The sequence below is a fragment of the Aquarana catesbeiana genome, linkage group LG03 (assembly GCF_042186555.1).
Source record: "Aquarana catesbeiana isolate 2022-GZ linkage group LG03, ASM4218655v1, whole genome shotgun sequence".
NCBI classification, from domain to species: Eukaryota; Metazoa; Chordata; class Amphibia; order Anura; family Ranidae; genus Aquarana; species Aquarana catesbeiana.
In genome coordinates, this window is record NC_133326.1 from 494,265,291 (window position 1) to 494,291,066 (window position 25,776).

General features: G+C 43.0%; 1 protein-coding gene across 1 annotated transcript in view; it reads left to right on the forward strand.

The window, feature by feature from the left end:
* Positions 1 to 4,058, forward strand: part of LOC141134600 (parathyroid hormone/parathyroid hormone-related peptide receptor-like) — a 75,931-nt gene extending 71,873 nt beyond the window's left edge. The window contains exon 12 of the mRNA XM_073624070.1: positions 3,666 to 4,058. Within this exon, the coding sequence (XP_073480171.1) occupies positions 3,666 to 3,965 (300 nt within the window). The 3' untranslated portion in view covers positions 3,966 to 4,058. The remainder of the gene's footprint in view (positions 1 to 3,665) is intronic.
* Positions 4,059 to 25,776: the final 21,718 nt, after the last annotated feature.

Below are 25,776 nucleotides of genomic sequence, written 5' to 3' on the forward strand. Positions count from 1 at the left end.
TTGCCTTGACCAAAAGACGTTACCAGGGTAAAGAGACTCATCTTCCTCTGCCTCACTGTCTGAGGTCTTCATAGATGGATGGCTTGGTTGAGACAGATCCAGCTCCTCCTTGCACCACGTGCCTCACCAGAGATTCCATTTGCTGGGAATCACCACCCCTTTTCCCAACCGCCTGGGCTTAGCATAGCTCACACAGAGACTTGCCCTCTGGGACCAGAGTCCCACATCCTCAGCAGGCCCCCTCCTTGGAGCGGTGGGTGCATACAGGAGGATTCCTAGCTTCTGCTATGAAGGCTGGACCTTGACGGTGACCTATGCCAAATACATTTGGATGAGGAAAGTTGTGACCTAATGAGATCTTTATCATCTTGTGCCGTGTATTGTCAATCTGACCAAGAAGGACTCACAAAAGCAAAATAGGGTAGAAAGGAAATGGTTAAAGAACCCAAAAAGAGTACCCAGGGCAGCAAGGAAAGGAAAGGGTTGAACCCACCCTCTCATACCTGCTACACAAGGGCTGGCCACACGGGGGGGGGCAGTAATACATCCACAGTGTGAACTGCACAGATAGTGAGGCAGCATACCAGGATGTTAATGCGGAACATAGACCTGTGATGATTGCACAAACCATTTAGGGAAACTGCTGCAAGCTGCCCACAGAGAAATCCCAATATCAACAGTACTGACCGCTGATTGAATTTCTCCACTAAAATGATGCCACCGCCGCTACCCCAGCGCCCATGCACTGAACCCCTGGGCAGGAGTAACCCAGGGACGCCCGGCCGAAAGAGAAAACAGCGGCTTGGAATGCCAATGCGCTCCTAGACTGGAAGACATTAGAGCCAGGGAAGAAAACACACAAACTGCTGCCATGGAATATGTAATATAAAAGTATATGTGACGGGAGTCACTTTTGGGCACAGGGTGACTGAGAAAATATATCTTGGATTACTTAAAATGGGACAGTAATATTTATCCACAATATCTCCCTGGATATATGTAAAGACTATTCTTGGTTTATTTAATTCTGAACTCAACATGTTAGTTGAGAGAGCTGATCACATTGGCCTCTAGAACTGGGTAGGAGCCGGACAGTCTACTCCTACTATAGTTTGTTGCCTACTAGGCTGAGGGGGGGGGGGGAGATAAATGTTTGTATTGTTCATTCTAATTAGCTCCTGCTATTGTGAGAAGGTGTCCTGTGTTTATACTAATGTGTGAGGCTTGGTGACAACAAGTCTGACCTGTAGTGAAATCCTGATTAATCATACAGTGCTCAGGAGGGCACAGAGTCACATCGGCTGCTTTAAGGGATTAGTTCATTAGTTCATGTTAATTCTGTTTCTGGTTACAGTTGTATTGTTAGAGTAATATGAGCAGGAGGGGGGACCTCCTCTTCTACTGTATATAAGACTGTATTCTGGTTCTAATAAAAGAGTCTGATTCCTGTTTGACCCTCCATACAGAGCCTTGTCTCGTACTTGGGGGGAACCCCTTGTTCAGCTGATTGGAGGGTTCAGTAGCTGCCTTTGTGTTCGGAAATGGAATGTCCTAAACGGCTTTAACCCCTTTCATACTCGGGGTGTCGTTACAGTATACATCACCGCACACGATGTGAACACAAATCTGCAATTCAATTCCTGCTTCCGTGATCAAACCGGACCAGGTAGACTGATCACGCCGTACTTGGGGCAGATAGGGCCACCCGCTAATAGCTGGGCCATCTGGCCATTGCGTCATTACCTACCAATGGCCAGGCTTCCGCTCTTCCAGCGCCTCTTCCATTTGCCCACTCCATACCCTGCCAATAGCTAAGGCTTATCGGAGTATCGCGACCTGTCTTCCCAGTGGTCGTTGCTGGCCGGTCTTGATCACGGAGAGGAAAAACTTCAGGTAGTTGAATAATCCAACCTGTACTTAGGAGGAGGACAAAAAAAGAACGCGGCCTCTGGCTCAGAGCAAAGATTTATGGGAGTGGGGTCCTATAGGAGAGGAGAGGATGCAGAAATAACCCATACATATGCTGCCATGGAGTCGGTCAGGAAATTCTTTATTACAGAAAGAAAAACAACTGTAAATAAAATAGAAAATGTAAACTAACAGTACATAAATAGCAATCAAATACACACATAACTAAACTACCCAAAATATATTCTGCAAATGAAAAACACACCCTCTAAATGAAAAAAGTACAGCCTTTTTTTCAAGAAATGTCACTTAAACAACTCAAAATGGTCAGCAAATTTGATAATTTCATGGCCAATTGAATTGGTCAAAATCATTATACCCAACCCTTATTCACATTCCTCTGCCCTGTTATAGCTGGGGATGGGAAGAAGCTTGACTCTACTATTCAGAGCTGGCCATATAAAATAAAAAAATTGGCCAATTCCTGGTGCTGGGTGGAAAATTCTCGGCTGAACAGTGACTGCAGCAAATCAGATGCAGTAACTGTTCTAGTATTTTAAAAGCCACAGGAGCAGCAGCTGTCAGAATACAGTAGCCAACAGGTAATCTTCCTGCAGTCTGAACAAGTGAAATCACACTGTATAAGGCTAGTCTAACAGACTCCAGCCAACAGCCTGGAATATGAAATAGCATCACCATGTGCCCTCCCTGTACTCTTCTTTTTTAGTGCCTGACACATTAGTATGTACAGTATTGTACAATGCAGGCTATTGTGATCATTTTATTTTATTAAACCTTATTCATATTTTGATTTTTTGCCCAAATTTCATTTCTTTAATGAAAAATTTGGTGATAAAGTAAATCCACGTTAGGATTATTTATGCATTTTCTGAAAGCTGGAAATAACTGAAGTAGACACAGCTACTCTAGTGATCTCCAATTGCTTCTGGGTCCCGTGCCGAGTGGCTACTCTACTGCATTATGAACACAGGAGGTTGACCGCTGCTTCGTGTGGGACCTGGAAGCAAGTGGAGATTACAGGAGTAGCAATGTCTACTTCAGTTATCTCCAGCTTCCAGTGGCATCAGCCAGGTATGGTATATACATAGTTACATTGGTCTAAGCTGTAAACTTGCACACAGTTTTTGAAGGAACTTGACAGGTAGGTTGTTCCAAACATCTTGGAGAACTAACCACAGATCCTTCAGTCTCTTCATGTAATCCCAGACAGACGCGATGTTGAGATCAGGGCTTTGTGGGGGCCAAACCATCACTTCCAAGACTTGTTCTTCTTTACACTGAAGATAGTTCCTAATGACATTGGCTGTATGTTTGGGATCGTTGTCCTGCTGCAGAATAAATTTGGCGCCAACCACATCTCTCTAATGATATGGCATAATAGATAAATATCTGCCTGTATTTCTCATAGTTGAGACAGAAGAATTCGAGGCAGCCTACACCCACAGAAGATCTTTGATTAAATCTACAGGATGTTTGGAACAACCTTCCGATTTCCTCCAAAAGCTGTGTGAAAGTGTACCTAGCAGAATTGATGCTGTTTTGAAGGCAAAGGGTGGTCGCACCAAATTTTGATTTGTTTTGTATTTCTCTTCTGTTTATTACCTTTCCATTTTGCTAATTGATAAAAATAAACAATTAACACGTCTATTTCTAAAAGAATTCGTAATTGACATCATTTTTTCACACCTGTTTAAAACCTATAACAAATAAATCACTAACATTTCCTCTTACTATAGGTGCAGGCAGAGGTGCGTAAATGTTGGTTCCGCAGAAACTTATCCCATGATCTGAAGCAGAAATCCCGTATGACCAGCACTGGAGGCAGCTGTCACTATGGAGGAGTTCTGTCCCATACCTCCAACAGCGTGTGCCTAAGCATGGCAGCCAGGGGGAAACCGCTGCCACTACCAGTTCACTCCACTGCCTACCTGCCTGGGTATTTCTCTGGCAACGTAGCCTCTGACAACAGCCCTCTGCCAGCTGGTAATTGCAGAGAGAACACTGAGCTCACCTGTGGAGCAGATATTCACCCCTGAGGTCGCCTTTTATAGATGTCTGAACAACCTCATTTATTTTATACGGAAATGTCAGGGAACTGAAAGGACTGGGAACTTCTATGTAAAAGAACTTAAAGTGGATTTCTACAGTGTCTATAATAAGGATGAGCTCCGGCGTGTTCGCACAGCCCACGTGCAGAGCCCGCCAGGAAGTCGGCACTGTGCTGCGCTAATCACAGGTAGTGAGACATTTCCCGATCTCTGCAGCTGTGCATCAGGACAATGTCTCACTGCCTGTGATTAGCGCAGCGCAGTGCCGACTTCCTGGCGGGCTCTGCACATGGGCTGTGTGAACACGCCGGAGCTCATCCTTAGTCTATAATTTTTATTAAAATGTTTTTTTTTTTTTAACAAAAAACGCCCAGCCTTCCCACCCAAGACCCCAAAACTAATCTAACCTTTGAACTCCCCTTCCCCCACAACCATCAGCGCATACTTACCTGTCTGTGATGGCCTCCTGTAGTGTTCACATACTTAATGCAGAAATCCCCCCCAGTACCAGCCACGCCTGCACAGTAACTACCCACAGACTTTAATGGGGTTGTATACCTAGCGTTTTAAGGAATATGTTCATTCATATCTTTGGAGAGTTACTGCACAGATGTGGCCAGCAAGGATATAAACACAACAGAAGGCTGCCACCAGGGAGTGGTAGGTTCATGCCAAGATGGGGAGGTTTAGGTTAGATTAGTATTGTGGGGTGGGGGTGCAGCTAGGGATTTTTAGATGAAAAGTGGAGTTGTACTTTAACATTATGGTCAGTTGGACAGCCAGTATAAGCTGGGTGATAAAAGGCAATGAAGGATTTCATCATATGCTTCTGCTTTAAGGCCTATCTATGGTCAAGATGTAAAATCATATCTTTCCACAATGTATTTCAATTATTTCTAGCCTACTCATATTAATCAGAATGATCTTGAAATCTGTAAACTTACTTTGTAAAGATCCCCACACATTTACTTGAGTTCTGTGACTCATATTTTTTCTACGCCCTATGAGTAGGCACTGCTGTGTTACACATTTCACAGATCCTGCCTTCTGACCTACAGAGGTGCTGAGAGGAGGGGTTTCAGAAGGCGGAGTCACTACGAGAATCACTGCTTGCAGGCAGCAAGGTACCATGGGATATGTAGTCCTTAGAAATGTAAATAAACAGCTGAGAAGAATCTGCAAAGCATGCAGGGAATCCAGGAAATTATGGAAAGAGATGACCAGCAGACAGCCAGCACTCACAATGTGGAAGGAGTAAGCTTATATTGGATTGTGAAAAAATAACTATTGTTTGTATTGTTATTACAATGCGGACATTATAAAATGAAAGAGTGTGCTGGGACGAGATATTTTGTTTATCTATTCTGCTGCATAGCCTAGGAACCCCTTTATCTGGGGTGCACACAATGTACAAACAATATCTTTGCCCTAAGCTCAGGCATACCTCATACATCCCACAATGTAATGCCCTTCTGTCATTTTTTTGTGTCATCTGCATTGTGTCTTAAGCTGGCCTTACACTTTAAAATCTGACTGTACAATCTCCTTTAGATCTGCCAACAACTGTGAAGTGCAATGGCTTGTCTGATTGCAAACAAATTGAATGGATTGTTAAGGCTTAACTTTATATTAGGATGTGGAAATCAGTAGATCACCATTTTATCAGCACCTGTCTTATATTGTAAACTTACATACTCTGTAGTACATATGAAAAGCTTATTGCTAAATATTTTATACTTGCAAGCCCTGTCTATTGCTGCAATTTTTTATAAACACAACTGCCCATGGAAAACTTTCTGTGTTGTGATTTATGAAAAAAAAAAAAAAAAAAAAAAGAGTACCGTTTAGAAATATGGAACCATTGTAATAGGAAATGACGTTCAGCAGTCAGCCTTTCTCTAGCCTAAAATGGCTAGATATCAGCCAGTGAACAGCACAGATATGTTGTTACCTTTGCTGCAGGAGGAATCCTCTTGCTGATCACAGCTTGTCAAAGAGGACTGTCATTTTTCTAACTTATTGCACAAGCTTGTACCACTCTTTTGAACAGAAAAAAAATGAAGGAGATGCTGCTCCTAATTAACAAAGGGGTGCAAGCCTCCTTGTTAATTAGGCATGATCAATTCTTTGGTCTGAGGTGTCTTTGACAGGCAGCATAGAACATATGAGAGCTGGAGCTGCATACTCCAATCTGTCCAGCTGTCCCCGCACTCCTTACATACATTCAGTGAAGTGACTCACCTCCGTTGATACACAGAAATGAAACCAATCCTCCTACATAGGTTGTACATGTTTATCTACAGCCAGAGGCAGGGAACTCAAGTTACACACTGTACAGCTCAGTGAGGAGCGTTTTGAGATCTGATTGGAGGGAAGAGACACCCCCCCCCTCAAAAGAGCTAACAGGAATTATGTAGAGATGAGGATATCAATCACAGGTCGTGTGCTGGAGCTCTACATCCTCCTTTACCTTTTTATCTCTTAGGCCCCCTTCACACATGCAGACCATTCAGGTCCGCCTGTCAGTTTTTTAGGCAGACCTGAACGGACACTCCATGCGGGTCTATGGAGCGACGGATGTCAGCGGTGACATGTCCGCTGAAATCCGATCTGCTCTGATCTGCTGAATCCAGACGGATCGAAGCCCTATTTTCCATCTGTCTGGCGGATCAGATGAAAATGGACAGGCGATCGTTTTTCATCCGATCCCCCATAGAGGAGAGCAGAGCTTTGACAGGTCCGTTCCTGCAGAGTGAGCAGAGACGGACCTGTCATCCGCCGGCTCAGCAGGGATCAACGGATCGATCCCTGCGGGGCAAGTGGAGTCCGTCGAAACGCACATGTGTGTGTGTGAAAGGGGCCTTATGCCCCATACACACAGTCGGATTTTCCGACGGAAAATGTTCGATGGGAGGTTGTTGTCGGAAATTCCAACGTGTGTAGGCTCCATCAAACAATTTCTATCGGCATTTCCGTCACACAAAAATTGAGATCTGGATCTCAAATTTTCCGACAACAAAATCCGTTGTCATAAATTCCGATCGTGTGCACACAATTCCGACGCACAAAGTTCCACGCATGCTCAGAATCAAGCAGAAGAACCGCACTGGCTATTGAACTTCATTTTTCTCGGCTAGTCGTATGTTTTGTACGTCACCACGTTCCTAACGTTCGGAATTTACGACAAGATTTGTGTGACCATGTGTATGCAAGACAAGTTTGAGCTAACATTCGCCGGAAAGAATCCATGGATTTTGTTGTCGGAATGTCTGATCGTGTGTACGCGGCATTAGAGTTCGGAAAACCTGTCAGAAATAACTCATGAAGATAGCAGAGAAACTGGATAGCAGAGAGACATCACACTCAGTACTTTGGATTGATGAAAGTATACAATATAGAGGGACATGCTTTGTTCACATTTCATGTTTATAACCACTTTAAGCATTTTTCTGCTTGTTTCCCTACGCCTGATTAGGCTCAACATGCAGAATCCTATTCTTTCTATTTGTCCCAGGGGTTTATTTACTAAAGGCGAATGCATTGTGCATTGTGCATTAGCAGTGCACTTGGAAGTGCAGTCACTGTAGATCTGAAGGAGACATGCAAGGAAAATAAAAAACAGCATTTTTGCTTACACGATTGGATGATAGAAATCAGCAGAGCATCCCTTCATTTTAGATCTTCATCTCAGATCTACAGCGACTGCACTTCCAAGTGCACTTGTAGTGCATAGTGGATTTGCCTTTAGTAAATCAACCCCCCTGTTCACACTTGTATGCTCTGGCACCCTACGTTCTACATTTAAAAAAGTGCAACCTTTTTTCTGAGCATATTCGGACGCTTTTGGCCCCATAGACTTTAATGAAAGTGCCTCTAAATGTACCATATGCTCAATTTTTTTTACACGTTAAAAACTTTTTTTTTCTATAGAAATGCTCTCTTCACCTTGCCCAGTTCAGGAAACAAAACGGGTCTGCTGCAAGAAAAATGCCCCAGCATTGTTGGTCAGTGGGAGAGAGAATGCACTGTCACTGGCAGTAAGTGGGAAGAACAATGCTCTGCCACGTGCAGTGTTGGATAAACAAGAAAGCTGGTATGTTACAAATCATAGCTGTGGCTGGGGACTTTTTCAGAAACCTATTTATTATTAACCTAGTTTTATCAGTCCTGCAGGAGAAGAAATTAGAACATCTGAGCGAGAGTAAAGCTTGCCATACATGTATAGATTAAAAGTCCAACAGATTCCTCCATCCATGCTAACACCACAGATGGATGAATCTCCCACTGCTCGCTACTGTGTTGTGACAGCTAGCTATGTCCCCTTTCACAATACCGGAGAAGTGCCTGCATATAATTGAATGCAGGCACGTTCGGCCGACAGTTTTCCACCTAGCTCTTTCAACAAACGTCAGCCGAAAAAATGACTTTTGTCAATACTGATCTTGCAGACAGGACCACCCACAGAGTGATTTTAGCCGATTCAGCATGAATCAGCCAAAATTCAATGCGTGTATGGCCAACTTAAAATAAATATAGAAAAAATGCAATGCTGAAGATGCACATAGGCTTTCCGGTGGGAACTGAACTAAAGGAACCATGCCCAAGCTGCCAGTATGGCTTTCCCATAGGAACAAATGCTGCTATGGTAAACATAGGCAGTATGAAGTGGCCTTTCTCAGGAGAAAAGCTTTGCGGCTTTGAGCAGGGCTGTATAGTGAAGGTTGCTGGATTTGGGCTGAAAATAACAATTTCACAAAGTGGGCAGCACTCACGTCAGTGAGAACCCAAGTTTTCCCAAGGTTGGCTGTTAATGGCACCATCACAAAGCTTGTGTAGCAGGTTGTAATAAATTGTCCAACAGTTCTCTAGACTACAAAAAATGTTCATACAAAGAGGAAACCTATGAAAGTTGATCTTCAAATGATGACATTTTCTTTGGTGCCCTGCTGCATACCGCAGACCTAAGTGTGTTAGCAATTGAACTACGGAATTTTGGGACTTTGAATGAGGCCATGGACAACGTGGGGGTGGCTAAGATGAGGGTACAAATGTATTTGATCGAGTGAAGTGCATACAACATAACAAAATAAAACCACATAAAGAAAGATATTGTAATAAATATCATTTCATAAGTAATCACAAACACATATGTATGTGCATATGTGATATAGGCATCAAGAATACATCAAACTTGGCGCCACCTAGTGGTCTCATTTGATAATATACACATTTCAAAGATTTCATATATGTACATGTGACCATACTGCAGCACAATGGAGGGAATAAAAATAGGTATAACAAACAGTAAAACCATGATAAAAGGATGAAAAATGTTTTAAGTTGGCGTTGTACTATAAAAATCGGGGGAGTTCAGTGTACCCGGCCCGCCAGCACGCACCCCAACATACCTCAGCTCCCGGGACAGATACTCGTTGGTCCTGGCTCTGTACCTGCTACATCTTAGGGTACTGACTGCATAAATCCCCGACCTACTGGCCCCTGATAAGTGCTGTTTGCACGAAATGCGTCCAGCTTTGGGATACAGACATATGTTTATAGTACAACGCCAACTTAGAACATTTTTCATCCTTTTATCATGGTTTTACTGTTTGTTATACCTATTTTTATTCCCTCCATTGTGCTGCTGTATGGTCACATGTACATATATGAAATCTTTGAAATGTGTATATTATCAAATGAGACCACTAGGTGGCGCCAAGTTTGATGTGTTCTTGATGCCTGTAGCACATATGCACATACATATGTGTTTGTGATTACTTATGAAATGATATTTATTACAGTGTCTTTCTTTATGTGGTTTTATTTTGTTATGTTGTATGCACTTCACTTGATCAAATAAATTTGTACCCTCATCTTAGCCACCCCCACGTTGTCCATGGCCTCATTCAAAGTCCCAAAATTTCGTAGTTCAATTTCTGATCAAGGGATGGAGGCACATCAACATGTGCCTCATTTAAAGTCCCAAATCCCCCCTCTCTCCTAAGTGTGTTAGCAGATCACTGTCTTCTACTTCACCTTCTTCTCACCCAGTTTAAAGAGAGACTGCTGAATCCTTAAAACATTTTTCCTTAAAACTATTTTTGACCTTCTGTTGTATTTAACAAAGACTGACTGGATTCATGCCATACCTGTGGAACTCTCATCCTTCTGTTACTCTTCAGCAAACTTCAGACACCTTCAGTATGTCACCTACTATTTTTGCTCAGAAATGACCCCACTGCATCCCACAGTGCCACGCAGGTCCTTCTCAATGGAACGCTACCCTATGGAATACAGTGGAGTTGTTCCAATATCGTCAACGTATTTAAAGTTGGGGGTAGTAAACCAAGGGTGAACAAGGTTTGGGCGATCTTACAGAGATAATTTCACAAGTAGAAAGTAGTTCCAGGCAACAAAAGAATGTTAACGAATAGCTGAATAACTACCCAGCCATCACAGCCACTGCAAGAGTTATGGGTGATCCACTGCAGCCAAGTTCCAGAGAGCTCTTCATATGTGCGGGTTGGATTCTAAAAAACTGTGCTGTACAATTCCCTTTCACTGTGCTTGTTTGTTGTATTAGCAATCAAATTTGATTGGATGTGTCAGCAAGGAGTCTACAGTAGGTGTGTTTGGAAATACTTCTCCTTCGCTACAAAAAGAAATATAAAAAAAAACTATTCCAGATCACAGTAGGTTATCAGTTGACAAGCTGTTTGGGGAGATCAACTGGTAATTTTTGCACTTATCCAACAGGTAACCCTTAAAATCTCTTTTATTGCTTGAGTAATTAGCTAAATGCTTATCTTAGACTTGCACACAGTCAAATAACAGGCATACCCTGCAAAAGGAAGTCCATCTTTGGTGAGATACATTGAAAGGATTTGCATGCATAAAGAGATGCTTGGACTGTAGCTTTTCTAATTACAACAATGGGACTGATCAGGTGTGCTAATGAAAAAAAAATCTTCCACTAAAAAGTTTCAGCAATATAATTATTTTTATGCCAGAAAATCGTACGGATTTGCAATAATGTTTGTCAAAAATAACTGTAAACCTTGCAGTTTTCTTAACTTCTTGTGCAGGAAATTGTTGGGCATGACTGCAATTTGACTTCATACTCTGTACAGTTACATAGTTGGTCAGGTTGAATAAAGACATACAGTTCAACCTATGGGAGAGCGAACGTTCATGTCAAAAATCATAACCCATAACCCTGTATATTGTGCTTGCTAAGATGCCCATCTAAGAGTTTTTTAAAACTATCAATACTTTTGGCTGACATGGATTGTGGAAGTGAGTTCCACATCCTTACAGCCCCGAGAGTGAAAAACCCCCTACGCAGTTTAAGGTTGAACTGCTTCTCCAATTTCATTGAGTGGTCCCGTATCTTCTTACACTCCCTAAATAGTTTCCTACCTACACTGGGATCCTCAATGAGGTATTTGTATATAGCTAGCATATCTCCTCTCAATTGTCTCTTCTCCAAAGAGAAAAAGTTTAGTGCTTGTAGTTATTCCTTATAAATGAGGTCCACCAGCCCCCTTATTTACATTGTTGCTCTTCTCAAGACTCTCTCCAGTTCCTGCACCTCCCTCCTAAGGATTGTTGACCAGAACTGGACTTATAAGTAAAAACTGAGCCAAATGCTAAATATTCTAGGACACCCCACATACAAAAGGAGTACTGTTGACATGGTTGCAAGTAAGAAAAAGGTGAAGTGGAAAGTTATTTTTAGTAACACTACGATACAAACTGACATGTGCAGCAATTATATTTGTTACATTTTTCTTTCAGAAAGTTGGATTTTTGGGGATGTTTACTTGACCAATAACCAGGGGCGTAGATAAGGGGGAGGGGTCAGGGGTGTTCAAACCCCCCCCCCCCCCAGAGCATCCTGGCAAAATGCCCAGGCAGTGTCCCTGCTGTTTAGCCTCAGCATCAGCACAGTAGAAGCAATCAGAGTTTCAGAGTGCAGAAGCCAGCCCACCTTCTATTGTGCCCCATCCCCTTAGTTTAATAAGGGGTCCCCCTGAAAAGCATGAAATTACTGCAAGGTCTCAGATGACAGCAATTGACAGTGCACGGTTGAGGGAACTCCTAGACTCCTCCTCAAGGTATCATATGACACAGCCGAAGGGAGACTGGGAATGCAGAAGTTTTCCTAATTCTCTGCCGTGCTGAATCTGAGGTCTGGTAAGTGGGGAGGCATCAATTTTCTGTTTTAGGAAGGAGGAAGTAAGGAGGGGGAGTTTCTTTTGGTGGGGGTTAAGGAAAGGGGGTGTGTTTGCTTTTGGAGAAGGGGGGGAGTGTCTTGTAGAGAAGTTTACAAGGTGTGGTTAATGGCAGGGATTTGCTTCTGGGAGGGAGTTTGATTGGATGAAGGGAGATTTTCTTCATAATTAGGAATCTTTTCTGGGGAGAGGGTGTTGATTGTGGGAGATATTTTTGCTTAGCTAGTTTAGAGACAGGGGGGTTTATTTTTGGGGGGATATTTGAGGGAGGGAGATATTTTACAGTGGGATATTTGCTTGGGGAGGGAGGGTTCTTAGGAGGGAGAGGGGGATTTTTTTCCTTTAAAAGACATGCTTTTTTTAAAATTATACTTACCTAGGTGGATGGAGCATCGATCCAATGTTGCATCTGTCCCCAGCTGTTTCTAAGACCAACAACAGAGCGATCAAAGACCACTGATCACTCAGTTCTCAGCCTTCAGTGAGCAAAGAGTGGTGACTGTCAGTCCCTGGCTCTACCCCCCCCCCCTCCCCAAGCTTACTGGAATGCCAGGCTGTGGAGGGGGCAGGAGCGGCTGGCTCAGGATCTCTGCGGCTCACTGAGAGGCTAAACGAGCTACTGGTCCAGGCATCTGGGTGAATCCTGACTTTAAAGTTAGGATCTTTCCACAGCCTGGACCTGCTGAACGATGTCAGCTGACAGCGGGCTATAGCTGGCTGTCAGCTAAAAATTGGTCACAAAAGTGCAGAACAAACTGCACTCCTCCCCAGGAGAAGTACAACCAAGCAGTATGCCGTCCCTTCAGAGCGTAGGCACCGATGACATCACCGGCTGCTTTCCATGTGAATATCTCCTAAACACCACAAGTTTAGGAGATATTTACTGTACGTACAGATAAGTGTTATTATAGGTTTACTTGTAGGTACAGTTTCAAAAGCTGGGTTTACCACATTAAGACTGAATAAAAGCCAACCATATTGACCAGGGCACCATCCTGTGGTAGGCAGTGCACAATATTTGTTTTTTTCCATCTCTTAAAACATTTCATAAAATTTCTTAGGACACAGTTTTTTAAGGTATAAATAAATCACTGAATTTACTGCCTACCACAATATTTTGCACCTGCTCAACTTGCACAGTAAGGTTAGCTAAAATCCATTCTTGGGTCTCATTCATATACCCTACATGACCATGGTGCAGCAAGTATACTGCAAATACCTTCATCCGGGATCTCAGATGTTCCAATATCTGCTCAGCCTGTATACCTGAGTGATGGGCTGAAAAGAGCCAAGGCTGTCTGCTGCTGTAAACATGTATCCACATGTATCTGCACATCCAGTGGTGACCTTCAGGTAGGGATACATTTTTGGCCTTGGATAAAATCTCTCAGCATCCAGCGTCAGAAATTTGTCCCTAACAGCAGGTAACCACTGTGACCCACGGTTTGTTAGTTTGTTAGTGTGTCGCTCAGGCTCAATCGATGTGGGGAGTAATGTAAATGATACCGAATGTGCTGCAGGAGTGCCAGCAAGGGATGGAGCTCATCCCAGCTCCTGTAGTCATTGAAGAGAAGAGAGGAGAAAAAATCCCTGGTGCCGCACATCCACAAAGTCCTATGGTAATGTAGTAGTGATGGGAGAGACCTCAGCCCGGGTTCCCGCCAGGCCACACCCCAATGTGTTTTGCTTTGTCCCCAGAAGCTTAAACATGGGGACCACTGGATGTGCAGATACTAGGGCGCTTAGGAGGAGCTTGCTGTACTAATGAGTACAATACCACACCACAACTGTGCGCATTGCGTTCCATTCAGTTGAATGGGGATCATTTTTGCTGCGCTGCATTGCAAAGCCTCATGGTCCCACTCTGCTTTCACATGTTTTTACCGTACCTCCCCCAACATTAAAGTGTAAAAGATGTCTTTAAGTTTGAAAGACCTGAACCTCCCCCAGGAAAAATAATTATCTACGGCCCTGCCAATAGCTACCAAGTGATTTTGGATATTAAGGTTAAAGCCAAAAACAAAATTGTCATATATTGCAGTTTACCAATCACCAAATATGGTGGACGTATTAGTTTTGTTTTTTTAGGCTTTTTTTTCTTTATTTTCACCTGCTGATCCAGCCAGCATTGTCAGGTGGAGGGGGGGGGGGGGGGGGGGAAATGTTGGCTGGACTAGCAGATGTATGCAGGTCATACATGGGTCGAATTCTGAACAAATTTTCTTTTGAAAATCAGAAATTTTATGCATTTTGTGATACGATGATGCCACCATTGATTTTGAAATTCAACCAAACAAGCCTTCAATTTTACCTTATGTTGCTACAGATTTTTTTTTTACGTGGCTGGGAATCTTCTTTTCCAGTTCACAGCTCATGCGCATTTTTTTTTCGATTATATTTCTTGCACAATTCTTCCATCATTGATTAGAAATGCGTTAGTTCTTCCAAAAATTTCCAACATGCCCGATCATTCAAATCCAATGGCCACACGGAAATCGCCCGTTGCTGCAGCCCTCTAATGGTGTGAAACTTGAATGAAAATTCTTAATTACGATTTTCATTAGATTTTTTTTTTCAGAATTTGACCCATGTATGGCATATTTAAGATGGACTTGGCTAACAAACTACAGTCAAACTCCAGTTAACACTTTTTAAGCAGTTAGAGCAACTGTTTTTGTCTTTTGGTATAAGGGTTTAACATAAATGAACAAGGTCTCATTCACGCTGGATGCTCTGACCAGCTGTCCTAGATGCCTTTCTCATGGCAGCAGAAAAACACTTGATGCTTGTAGACCCGTGTAGGAGTGTGAAGCATTCCTTTATTTCATTGGCCAGAATAAAAATGTATTCTGGCCACTGAAATGAACTAACGCTCAAGCTCTAAATGCACCGCGCGTGTACACGTGTTTAGGCATATCAGGTGTTTTTTCTGCCCAAAGGCTCCTCTCCTGAACTCGGTTTTGGTGCATTCAGATTTCTCAGATTGTCCCTGTCTCTGAACTCCTCTAAAAGCAGCATTTTTTAAGAGAGTGTGCATGGACCCTTAATCAGATTCTTTCAAATTCAGAATGTCGCAGCTTGTCAACATTAGGCACAATTGCTCAGTTTCATAAAATTAAAGAAAAAGCATAATTAAAATCTGCATAATTTCTTTTCTGATCAGTATGTGAGCCAGGAAACTAGCATTTTCAGAGGGGTAAGTCAGCAATAGCGACCTGCATAAGACCTTTTCAGTAGAGGTTTCCTTAAAATATGACTAACCCAATAACAAAAATGTAATGTATTGTAGCTTACCAGTCATGTGGTAGCAGCATTAGTTTTCGTTTTTGCAAGCCATTTTCAACAAATTCACAAGTATACTTGTTGATTTGGTATCCTTTTAACTCTTTGTGCACTGAACTGAATTATTAACCATTTCCGGACCACCCACCATGGGTATACGTTGCTACTTTGACATTTTATACCGTTGTGATGGCAGCAGATAGCTGCCATAGCCCTGGTATATTTATTCACGGCGAGTGATCTGCTTTCACATAAAAGTGGTCCCAGCGGCGGATGCGCCACAGGATCACGTTTATGGGCATTCGGGTCCGGTGACCTGATGGGCAGGAAGTCGAGTGAGGGCAAGATGGTCCCCACTCGACTCTATGCCCTTGGAGGACTGAAGCAAAGTCAGACATCACTTCCGCCCTCGGGCTTAAAGGGCCCATTTTTTTTATGACAAATAAAAATGAATTTTTTTTTCTTTTATTGCTTTTAAGTGTAAATGTAAGATCTGGGGTCTTTTTGACCCCAGATCTCACATTAAAGAGGCCCTGTCCTGCTTATTTTATTACAAGGGATGTTTAAATTCCTTGTAATAGGAATACAAGTAATCTTTTTTTTTTTTTTTTAGGGGACAGTGTAAAAATAAAAAATAAAAAGTAAAATTAATGTGTGCGCACTGCGCTAATGAAAAACAGCTGTTTGTGCTGCCACTTAATATTCAGTAAACATGCAAATGAGGTGAAACAAATGTCAAAAAGAGAGAGAGACAAATAATTCCACAGTAGTGCAATAAATTAATCTACAAATCTTGTAAATATTAGCATTCTGAAATGATCAACATAAAACACAGGGGTGATGAAGTCTGAAGCGACGAAACGCATCTGAGCGTAGCTACACGGCAAAACTGAGATGGTGACTCCACGTGTACGAAGGAAGCTATGAGGAGATCGCAACACTGAGTCCCCTGGCACGTTTGGAATTTTAAAAAGAATATATACCGCGTTACCTGATAAAAATAGGGAATAGTAAATAAAGCTGCAGTTCAAAAATGTAGGTATACACAAATACAATAATAATATAAAAAACGTGAGCAGCGCTACAAGTGAAATAACATATTTCCTAAACGGGTGTTTGTTAGCCGGCCGGCTGCTGCTGTTATTCCATGTTTTTATCTACATTCTTCATGTAAGTGTAACCTTTAAACACTATTAAACTTGGGTTTTATCGATTTACACTATGGAGCGCTGTTGTTTTATTCTTTTGGGTCCTGCCTACTGACTGTCATACTGGATGGAGCCACCCTGTTAGTTTCTGGTCCTAACTGGAAAGCCGTGGTGTGACGTTATTAGCCACTGAGTGTCAGCTTGGTATACAAGCTTACCAAAGCTTGCCGTCTGGTAAGCATACAGTGGATCTCCGCACATATTGGTGTCTGTGTGGTCGATTTACCTCACCTTCATTTTGTTCCAAATACTTTTGGATGGTTTTTATTCACGGACTTATCATTATTCACATTCCCTATTGTTGGGACTAATTTTTACCACCCTTTTATGTTTGTTGGGACTTATATGGTTTATTTTGTATGCTTCTTTGGGTCCATCACGGACTTTAACGGACTATTACGTTTGGAATTTTAACAAGGCATTTTTTAATCTTTTATGATGTAAGTGCATTACTTTTAATAAACTGATTACCTTAAAGTGGGGTTCCCATTTAAAAAAAAAAAAAAAATTTAAAAAGTCAGCAGCTATAAATACTGCAGCTGCTGACTTTTAATTGGACACTTACCTGTCCCAGGGTCCAGCGATGCGGGGGATTGAAGCCCCTCTCGTCCCCCCCTCTGCTCGGCGGCACCGGCATTCTAACTGTGGACACAGCTGGGCACCCACTGCGCATGCGTGAGCCGCGCGCTGTCACTGGCCCCGCAATCATATGGGACCGGTCACGTGTCCCAGATGATTGACAAGAGGGAGGGGAGAGAGGTGATCTCCCTTCCTGTGCCGAGGGAAGTGACATCAGGAGCCCAGGCACCGAAAGAGGCAGACTATGAGGGACCCCCTAGCAACAGGCATTTAGAGGTGAGTAAAAAAAAAATTTTTCTCCAAATGTTTTTTTTTTCATTTTTTTTAAACGCATTACTAATTTTTTTTTTTCGGGTTGGAACTCCACTTTAAGGTGTTTTTACACTATTGGAGGCTCTGTCTTAATTTCTATCCCCACATGTGGAGAGTGTCTTTATTAATTTGGATGGAGATTGGCGTGTGTAAGCAGCTCTTCAATAACATATAATAAGGCAATATTTGCCAGACACGAGAGTGAATGGCAAAAGCATCTGGTGAGCTTTATTTTTAAAGGAGTGGAATTGGCACACATCACTTTGGTGAAGAATTTTGGTGGATCAACGAAATTTTGTTTCAGTATCTTTTCATAACTTGTTGGACTGTATTACCATATTGATTTGCATATGTTGGAGCATATATATATTTTTTGGATATGCCAAATGGACACTTTTCATTATGTATAGGTGTTTTACGTTGATCATTTCACAATGCTAATATTTAGGAGATTTGTAGATTCATTTAGTGTGTTACTGTGGAATTTTTTGTCTCTCTCTCTCTCTTTTACATTGACATTTGTTTCACCTCATTTACAAAAAGTAAAATAAATAAGAAAAAAATTAAATAAACCTAAAGCGCCCGATCCCTCCGTGCTCGCACCCAGAAGCAAGCGCATACACAAGTCGCCCCCATATATAGTTAGAGCAAGAGCAATAGGTTTTAGCCCAAGACCTCCTCTGTAACTCTAAACTGGTAACCTGTAGAAATTTTTAAAGCGACGTCTATGGAGATTTTTAAGTACTATAGTTTGTTGCCATTCCACGAGCGTGCGCAATTTTAAAGCATGACATGTTAGCTATCAATTTACTCAGTGTAACATTATCTTTCACATTATAGAAAAAAAATGGGATAACTTTACTGTTTTCTTATTTTTTTATTCAAAAAAGTGTAAAAAATAGCGTTTGTAAGACTGCTGCACAAATACGGCGTGACAAAGTATTGCAATGATCTCCATTTTATTCTCTGGAGTCTCTGCTAAAAGAAAATATAAATATAATGTTTGGGGGTTCTAAGTAATTTTCGAGCAAAAAATACTCATTTTAACTTGTAAACAACAAGTATCAGAAATAGGCTTGGTCCTTAAGTGGACAAAGTTAACAGCCCTTTAAGCTATATTTTGTGAACTACAGAACCCCCCACGTCCATGTGCCGTTTCTTCCGATGAGTGTGCCGTGACCGGCAGCTCCCACGTGCATGTGCGGGAGTAACGTCACGCAGCTCCAGCCAGTCACAGAGCCGGAGTCCGTAGCCCCGGAGGGAAGATGGGCAAAGATGGATGCAGCCTGCAGCGGGCATGACTCGTGCTTCATTTGCAGGTGTCACATAATGGGCTAGTATGCGATGCATACTAGCCCATTATGCCTTTACTTTTCAGGGAAGAAAAACACACCAGGGTTTACTTCCTCTTTAACAAGTAGGATCACCAGGTAAAATCAAAGGAGAAAAAAGCCTGAAAGAAGAACACCAATCCATCCATCACATTTAAGGATTTGTAAGCTGTAATAGATTGAATTTTTGTTTTTGTGTTTAGATATACTTTAATGAGAAGGTTAATCAGCGTTCCTAAACTGAGAATACATATACTTTATATGCAGCACTTTGAAGCGGATTGCCTGAGGACTGCTGGATGATGCATACATGTCTGACTCTTCGCTATGGTTACCTTTCCTTTAAAAAAATAATCGCATCATCCAGGCTTTGATACAGCTGTTTTTTAATGTGCAATATCATCGGCTTTCACAACATTTTTTTTAAGTATCCTTGGGCTGAAAGTGGCAGTGCTGTAATTATCTAGTCCGGTATGATTTTCACACCAGTATCTGAAGGAGAGGTCAGAGTCTAAGATTACACCTAGCACCCTTGCCTGTGTGGAGGGACCAATGGTTGTGTCGTTGATCTCAATGTCATGGGAAGGGGATCGGGGAGGAGGAAAAACTACAAACTCAGTTTTAGAAAGATTGAGTTTGAGGAAGTGGTGTGACATCCATACTGATATGTCACTTAGTACGTTTGTATACGCGAGGAGATAGAAGGGGTGGGTCGAAGACTTGAGAGATAGATTTGGATGTCGTCAGCATAGAGGTTGTATTGGAAGCCATGGGAGATTATCAAGTGGCCCAGGGAAGAGGTATAGAGAGAGAATAGGAGGGGCCCAAGAACAGAGCTTTGGGGCACCCTATCCGAAAGAGGAAGAGGAGCTGAGGAGACTGTGTTGTATGTGACACAAAGTGCACTGAGATAGCTAGGAGAATAAGGGAAGAGCAGAGTCACGGAGGTCAAGGGCGTAGAGTTTGTTGAGGAGTGGGTGGTCAATTGTGTCAAAGGCAGCAGAAAAATCCAGGAGTATGATTATGTAGTATTAACCGTTGGTTTTAGCAGTTACTAAGTTATTGGTGACTTTTAGTAGGGCAGTTTCAGAATATTGTGGGTGAAAGCCGGACTGTAGGGGATCGAGAAGGTTGTTGTCAGTGAGGTAGCAGCTCATATAGTTGTGAATGAGGCGTTCAAGAAGCTTGGAGGCAAACAGGAGCAAGGAGATGGGTCTTCAAAGTTATTCAAACAGGTGGGGACCAGTGAGGGTTTTTAACCACTTCCCGCCTGCACACGTCATATGACGTCCTGGGCTTTGGGCGAGTATATCTGAATGATGCCTGTAGTTACAGACATGATTCAGATATTGCCGGTTTCAGCCGGCGAATCTCTACACCATAGGAACGATCATAGCGGCCGTTCCGCCGCTTGATCGTTCCTATGGGAGGTGAGTGGGGACGTCTCCCCCCCTCCCGCCGCCCTCCGGTGCTTGCTCCGGCTCACCGTTACGATCAGTGAGGCGGAGAGCGGATCCGCCGGTGCCGGATGTAGATCATAGAGATTTTCGGCGGACCAGATGGTCGCCGGAGTCTCTATGATCATCGGAGGCCGGGCGCGATGTTATGACGTCACGCCTGGCCTCTCCATTCAAAAAAACGGCGCCGCTTCGGCTGGGAAGCGGTGATCGTTTTATTATTTTTTTTTATTTCAGGCTTCCCAGCCTAGTGGTGAGATATGGGGTCTTATTGACCCCATATCTCACTATTAAGAGGACCTGTCATGTTATATTCCTATTACAAGGGATGTTTACATTCCTTGTAATAGGAATAAAAGTGATCAAAAATGTTTTTTTTTCAAAAAAGTGTCAAAAAAAAAAAAATTATCAATAAAAAAAAAAAAAAATGTTTTAAAGCGCCACTGTCCCCGTGTGCTCGCACGCAGAAGCTAACGCATACGCAAGTCCCGCCCACATATGAAAACGGTGTTCAAACCATACATGTGAGGTATCGCCCCGAACGTTGGAGCGAGAGCAATCATTTTGTCACTAGACCTCCTCTGTAACTCAAAACATGTAACCAGCAAAAAAATTTCAAGCATCGCCTATGGGGATTTGTAAGTACCGAACATTGGCTCCATTCTACGAGCGTGTGCAAATTTGAAGTGTGACATGTTAGGTATCTATTTACTCGGCGTAACTTCATCTTCACAATATGCAAAAACATTGGGCTAACTTTACTGTTTTGTTTTTCTTTTAAACACAAAACTGTTTTTTTCCCCAAAAAAAACGCGTTCGAAAAGGTATTTCTTGCGCAAATACCGTGTGAGATAAAAGTTGTAACAACCGCCATTGTATTCTCTAGGGTCTTTGCTAAAAAAACATATATAATGTTTGGGGGTTCTATGTAATTTTCTAGCAAAAAAATGATGATTTTTACATGTAGGAGTGAATTGGCCAGGTAAGGAAGTGGTTAAAGTGGGGGTCCACCTATCTATCGTTTTTTGTTTTTTTTTAGTTCATTCACAAACTTTTCTTCTCAGCATTACATACTCACATATTGTGTGTAATATGTCCGCCTGTGTCAGATTTCGTCGGAAAGAATAACTTATATTATTCACTGCAGGCGGTTTCCATCTTCAATGTGGGCATTTGAAGCCCACAAGCATTTATTTCCTGGATGTGGTGAATGCTGTGCTCCCAGCATTCACTGCTCGTTCCCGCACATGCTCAGTGGCATCCTGGGAAGCCTGAGACTAGTTCCCAGGAGTCTGGGAGAGGCTAGAAACACGCCTACTCCCACGGGAGGAGAACCAGGAAGTGCAAAGAAGAATAGAAAAATAAAAGGTAATTACGGCGATTTAAATTTTTTTAAACGGCATGTCAGCATCTAGGCAAGAAAGAGAATACATACAGATATTGTTCAAAATTTGGGTGGAACCCCGCTTTAAAGTATGTGGGTAACCAGTGCATGTTTGAGCAGGGAGAGAAAGGTGCTGGAGGAGAGAGAGAGGTTGAAGATGTGGCTTAAAGAGTTTAGGATAGAGCAGGAAGGTGGCCGCAGTAATTGTGAGGGGACAGGGTCCAGGGTACAGGTGGTGAGGTGGGCCGCAGAAAGGAGTTTGGCAACTTTCTCAGTTCCTTGGAAGCTGATATCTCATCATGAATTGTGTGGATTTTGTTTTTGAAATGATTGGCAATCTCCTGGGCAGTAAGTAAGGAATTAAGGGTAGAACAGAGTTGACGAGGTTTGGATGATAGGGTTCTGATGAGAGTGCTGTAGTAAGTTTGTTTAGCAGTGTGGAGGAAGGAGTTGTATTTGAGAAGGGCAGATTCGTATAGGGTAAAGTTTCGCAGGGATTTATTTTTACGCCAGGCTCACTCAAGAGCATGGCTGTGTCTCTTGAGACTTAAAGTGTAATCTGTTTGCTAGGGTTGTAGCAGGCGAGGCCTGGATCTGCGTGTAGAGAGGGGAGCGAGTGTGTCCAGGGAGGATGAGAGTACGTTATTGTAGATGGAAGTGGCCAGGTCTGAGCAGGACAGGGGTGCAATTTTACCATGAAGGCAGTTAATAGTAGAATGAGTTGGGGAAGGGCTGAGGTGGGCGAAGGTTCCTATAGGAGGGTGGTGGCATGGGATGTAGGAGACAGGGAGAGTGTGAAACGGATAAGGTTGTGATCGGAGAGAGGAAAAGGGGTGTTGGAGAGGTTGCAGGGAGTGCAGAGGTGGGAGAATACGAGGTTGAGAGTATTGCCATTGGAGTGAGTGGTGGTTTGTGTGCATTGTGTTAGGTTAAAAGAGGAGGTTAAATTGAGTAGTTGAGAAGTGGCTAAGGTGTTGTTATTGATTGGAATGTTAAAGTCTCTGAGGATGATGATGGGTACTTCAGAGGAGAGAAAGTAGAGTAACCATGCAAAGAAGTTGTCAAGAAAGCATGACACTAGGCTAGGAGGCTGGTAAATTACTGCAATCCTCTACCTGGAGAAAAAAGAGATTGAGAACACAGCCTCCACTGCACAGAATGAATGGACAGGAATAGCTTGCAAACTGAAGCATAGTAAATACAGTTTACTATGTTTCAGTTATGAATGGATTGAGTCCGTGATCGGTATGGATAACTGACTCTCCATGCAGATACCCTACACCAGCTGGCAGGGGAGGGGGTACTCTGCTGAGCTGTGGGGACAAGGGGAGGGGCCAGGAAAAAGTACAAGGGGGCTGGAGAGCACACGGGGGGCAGCAGAAAGAAGCTGCATAGGAGGCGTGGTGGGTGCAGCTGCATATAGAGGAACTGATCTTTCCATTACCCCCACTTCTCATCTCCTTTCAGCAGCTGCAGGAGGAAAATGGAGAGATCAGATTCTCTGTATCAGTGTTTCTCAACATTTTACCAGTCAAGGCGCAACATATTGCCTCTTCACTGCCTGTCATATGCCTCTGAAAAGTGATCGCTTTTCAGAGGAATGGTATTTTCTTGTTGGTGTTATGAACCCACCCTAAAAAAATCTGTTCTGATCGTGAAGAAAAAGGTGGTCAGGATTACAAGTAATGTTTATACATACACGCATGTAAACACACACGTACGCAAATACACACACATATACATATAAATACATGCACACAAGAGCAAACACACAAACATGCACACACACATATAAACCTATACACATGTACGCACACACACATGTAAACATATACACATGCACACAAATAAACGCACACACACATATAAAACACACACACACACATGCACACACCCAAACATGCAGACACACACGTATAAACACACACAAATACAAACATATATAGATCGCCTTTTTAAAAATCTGCAGCTGCTGCACTATACCTTCACTCTCCATGCTGGGTACTGCACTGTAGGGGGAGGCAGAGAGCACAGCACACACTGTTCTAGACACCTCTCCCTTGCTTTCACTTTCATTATAATTACAGTGTGACCTAGCTCCTGCACTGCCGAGTTACGCATCGGCTGAGGATCGGGGAGCTCGGTCCCATATGCAGCCACCGCTCTAGGAGAGGGGGGCACACGGGCCCCCTGCAGCATGGGGCCCAGTCGCAATGGTGACTTTTGCAACCCCTATACTTCCGCCCCTGGTGAGAAACATTCTTTCCAATCTGACCACAGATTGAATGGGGCACACCTCCAATGAAAGAGGCATACTCCCACTAACCACCAATGTAAGGCATATTCTTCCAATTTTTCATCACAGATGTAAGGGGAATTCTAGCCCCTCAGCATCAGTTTAGCTGTCTAGGATTCCCAGAGATCACTACTGTAAGGGGCATTCTTCCCACTGGCCCTTAATATAAAAGGCATTCTTTCTGCAATGTACCTTCTGCCAATGTGTTATTTTTTCCACAGAGCACAAACGTGAACCAAAGGCTTCTTCACACGTGAGGTTGGGACATGCATACTGTAAATATACACACAAACACGCATACATATACATAGATTTTTAAAATCTGCAGTACTGTACCAGCACTTGCTGCCAGGTACTGCACTGCCACATACACTCCTGTAGGGGGGGGGCGGAGAGCTCAGAACTCTGGAAGACACTTCCCACTTCCTCTGTTCTGCACATATTGTAACTGTCCTGACTGGTCAGATCTGAATGTCTTTCTGTACCAAGATGCTGCAGCACCCCTGAGGACTTTAAGGGGCACCCAGGTTGAGAAGGGCTGGTCTACCCCAATGTAGGACACTTCTCCACTGACCACCAATTTAAAATTGCATTCTACCCATTAACCACCAATGTAAAGGGCATTCTTTCCACTTGCCACAATGTAACAGATGTAAGGGGCATTCAACCCACTCACCACCATTGTAAGTTGCTAGTCTTCCCACTGATTCCTATTATAAAAAGCATTCTTCCTCTAATGTACCACCAATGTAATGAGTTATCCTTTCCCCAGAGTACCAATGGTGGGGCATTCTTCCTGACACTAACCACCAGTATAAGAGGGGCCTTATCCAATCACCGAGATATGCCAAAAAGATGGCGGAGGGAAGGTTGGGGGAGTGAGTGTGAGGGGGCGGGACTGAAGAGAGATGAGGGATGGGTGGGGGGGGATCTCGGGGGGGAGGGTGGCATGAATTTTTAGACTGTTGGTATATGCATAAGTAGGCCCGGTAGTGGCTACCCGGCTCTGACTGGTAGGTAAGGGGAACAACAGTGATTGCCAGTGTAATAGCTTGAGGTGATTGAATAAAAGAATGCAGGACCAAAAAGATGAGTGGGTAACATGGTCTGATACAAAATAATTGTTATTAGAGGTTGGTTACCAACCACTAATAGAAATTAGTATTTCATGGGGGGCAGGAGGCGGAGCCTAGCAGAGCAGACATGCATTGTTAGAGCTCCACACCGCTGAGGAGAGAAGAGAAGGACAAAGCGGAGCCTGCAGGCTCAAAAGGTATCCATTTGAACCTTTTTGCCCCAGGGAACAAACTGTGAAAGTTTGGGCAGGAAATATGGTACTGGGAGGAAACCGTGGCAGAAATAAAAATCACCTCACAAAGAGCTCACAGGCACTCACTGCAGCTGAAGCAGCTCCAGTCACCTCACAAGATACAGCATCAGGGCGCTCTCACAGACAGAAAATGTCACAGCAAGACTCTCCATTTGAGTCAGATACAGAACAAATCCTCTCACAAACTTCTCCACAAGCCTCCTCAGTATCCCCAGTAATATTATTACAATTTGAAAAGATGCTTCATAAGGCTTTAAAACAAACCTCAGACCAAATAACAAAAAGCCTAACCAAAGAAATAAGAGAGCTGGGAAACCGCACCGCAGCCTTAGAAATAAAAATGGATGAAATTGAAATTACAACCCAAGAAAATATAACAGAATTGG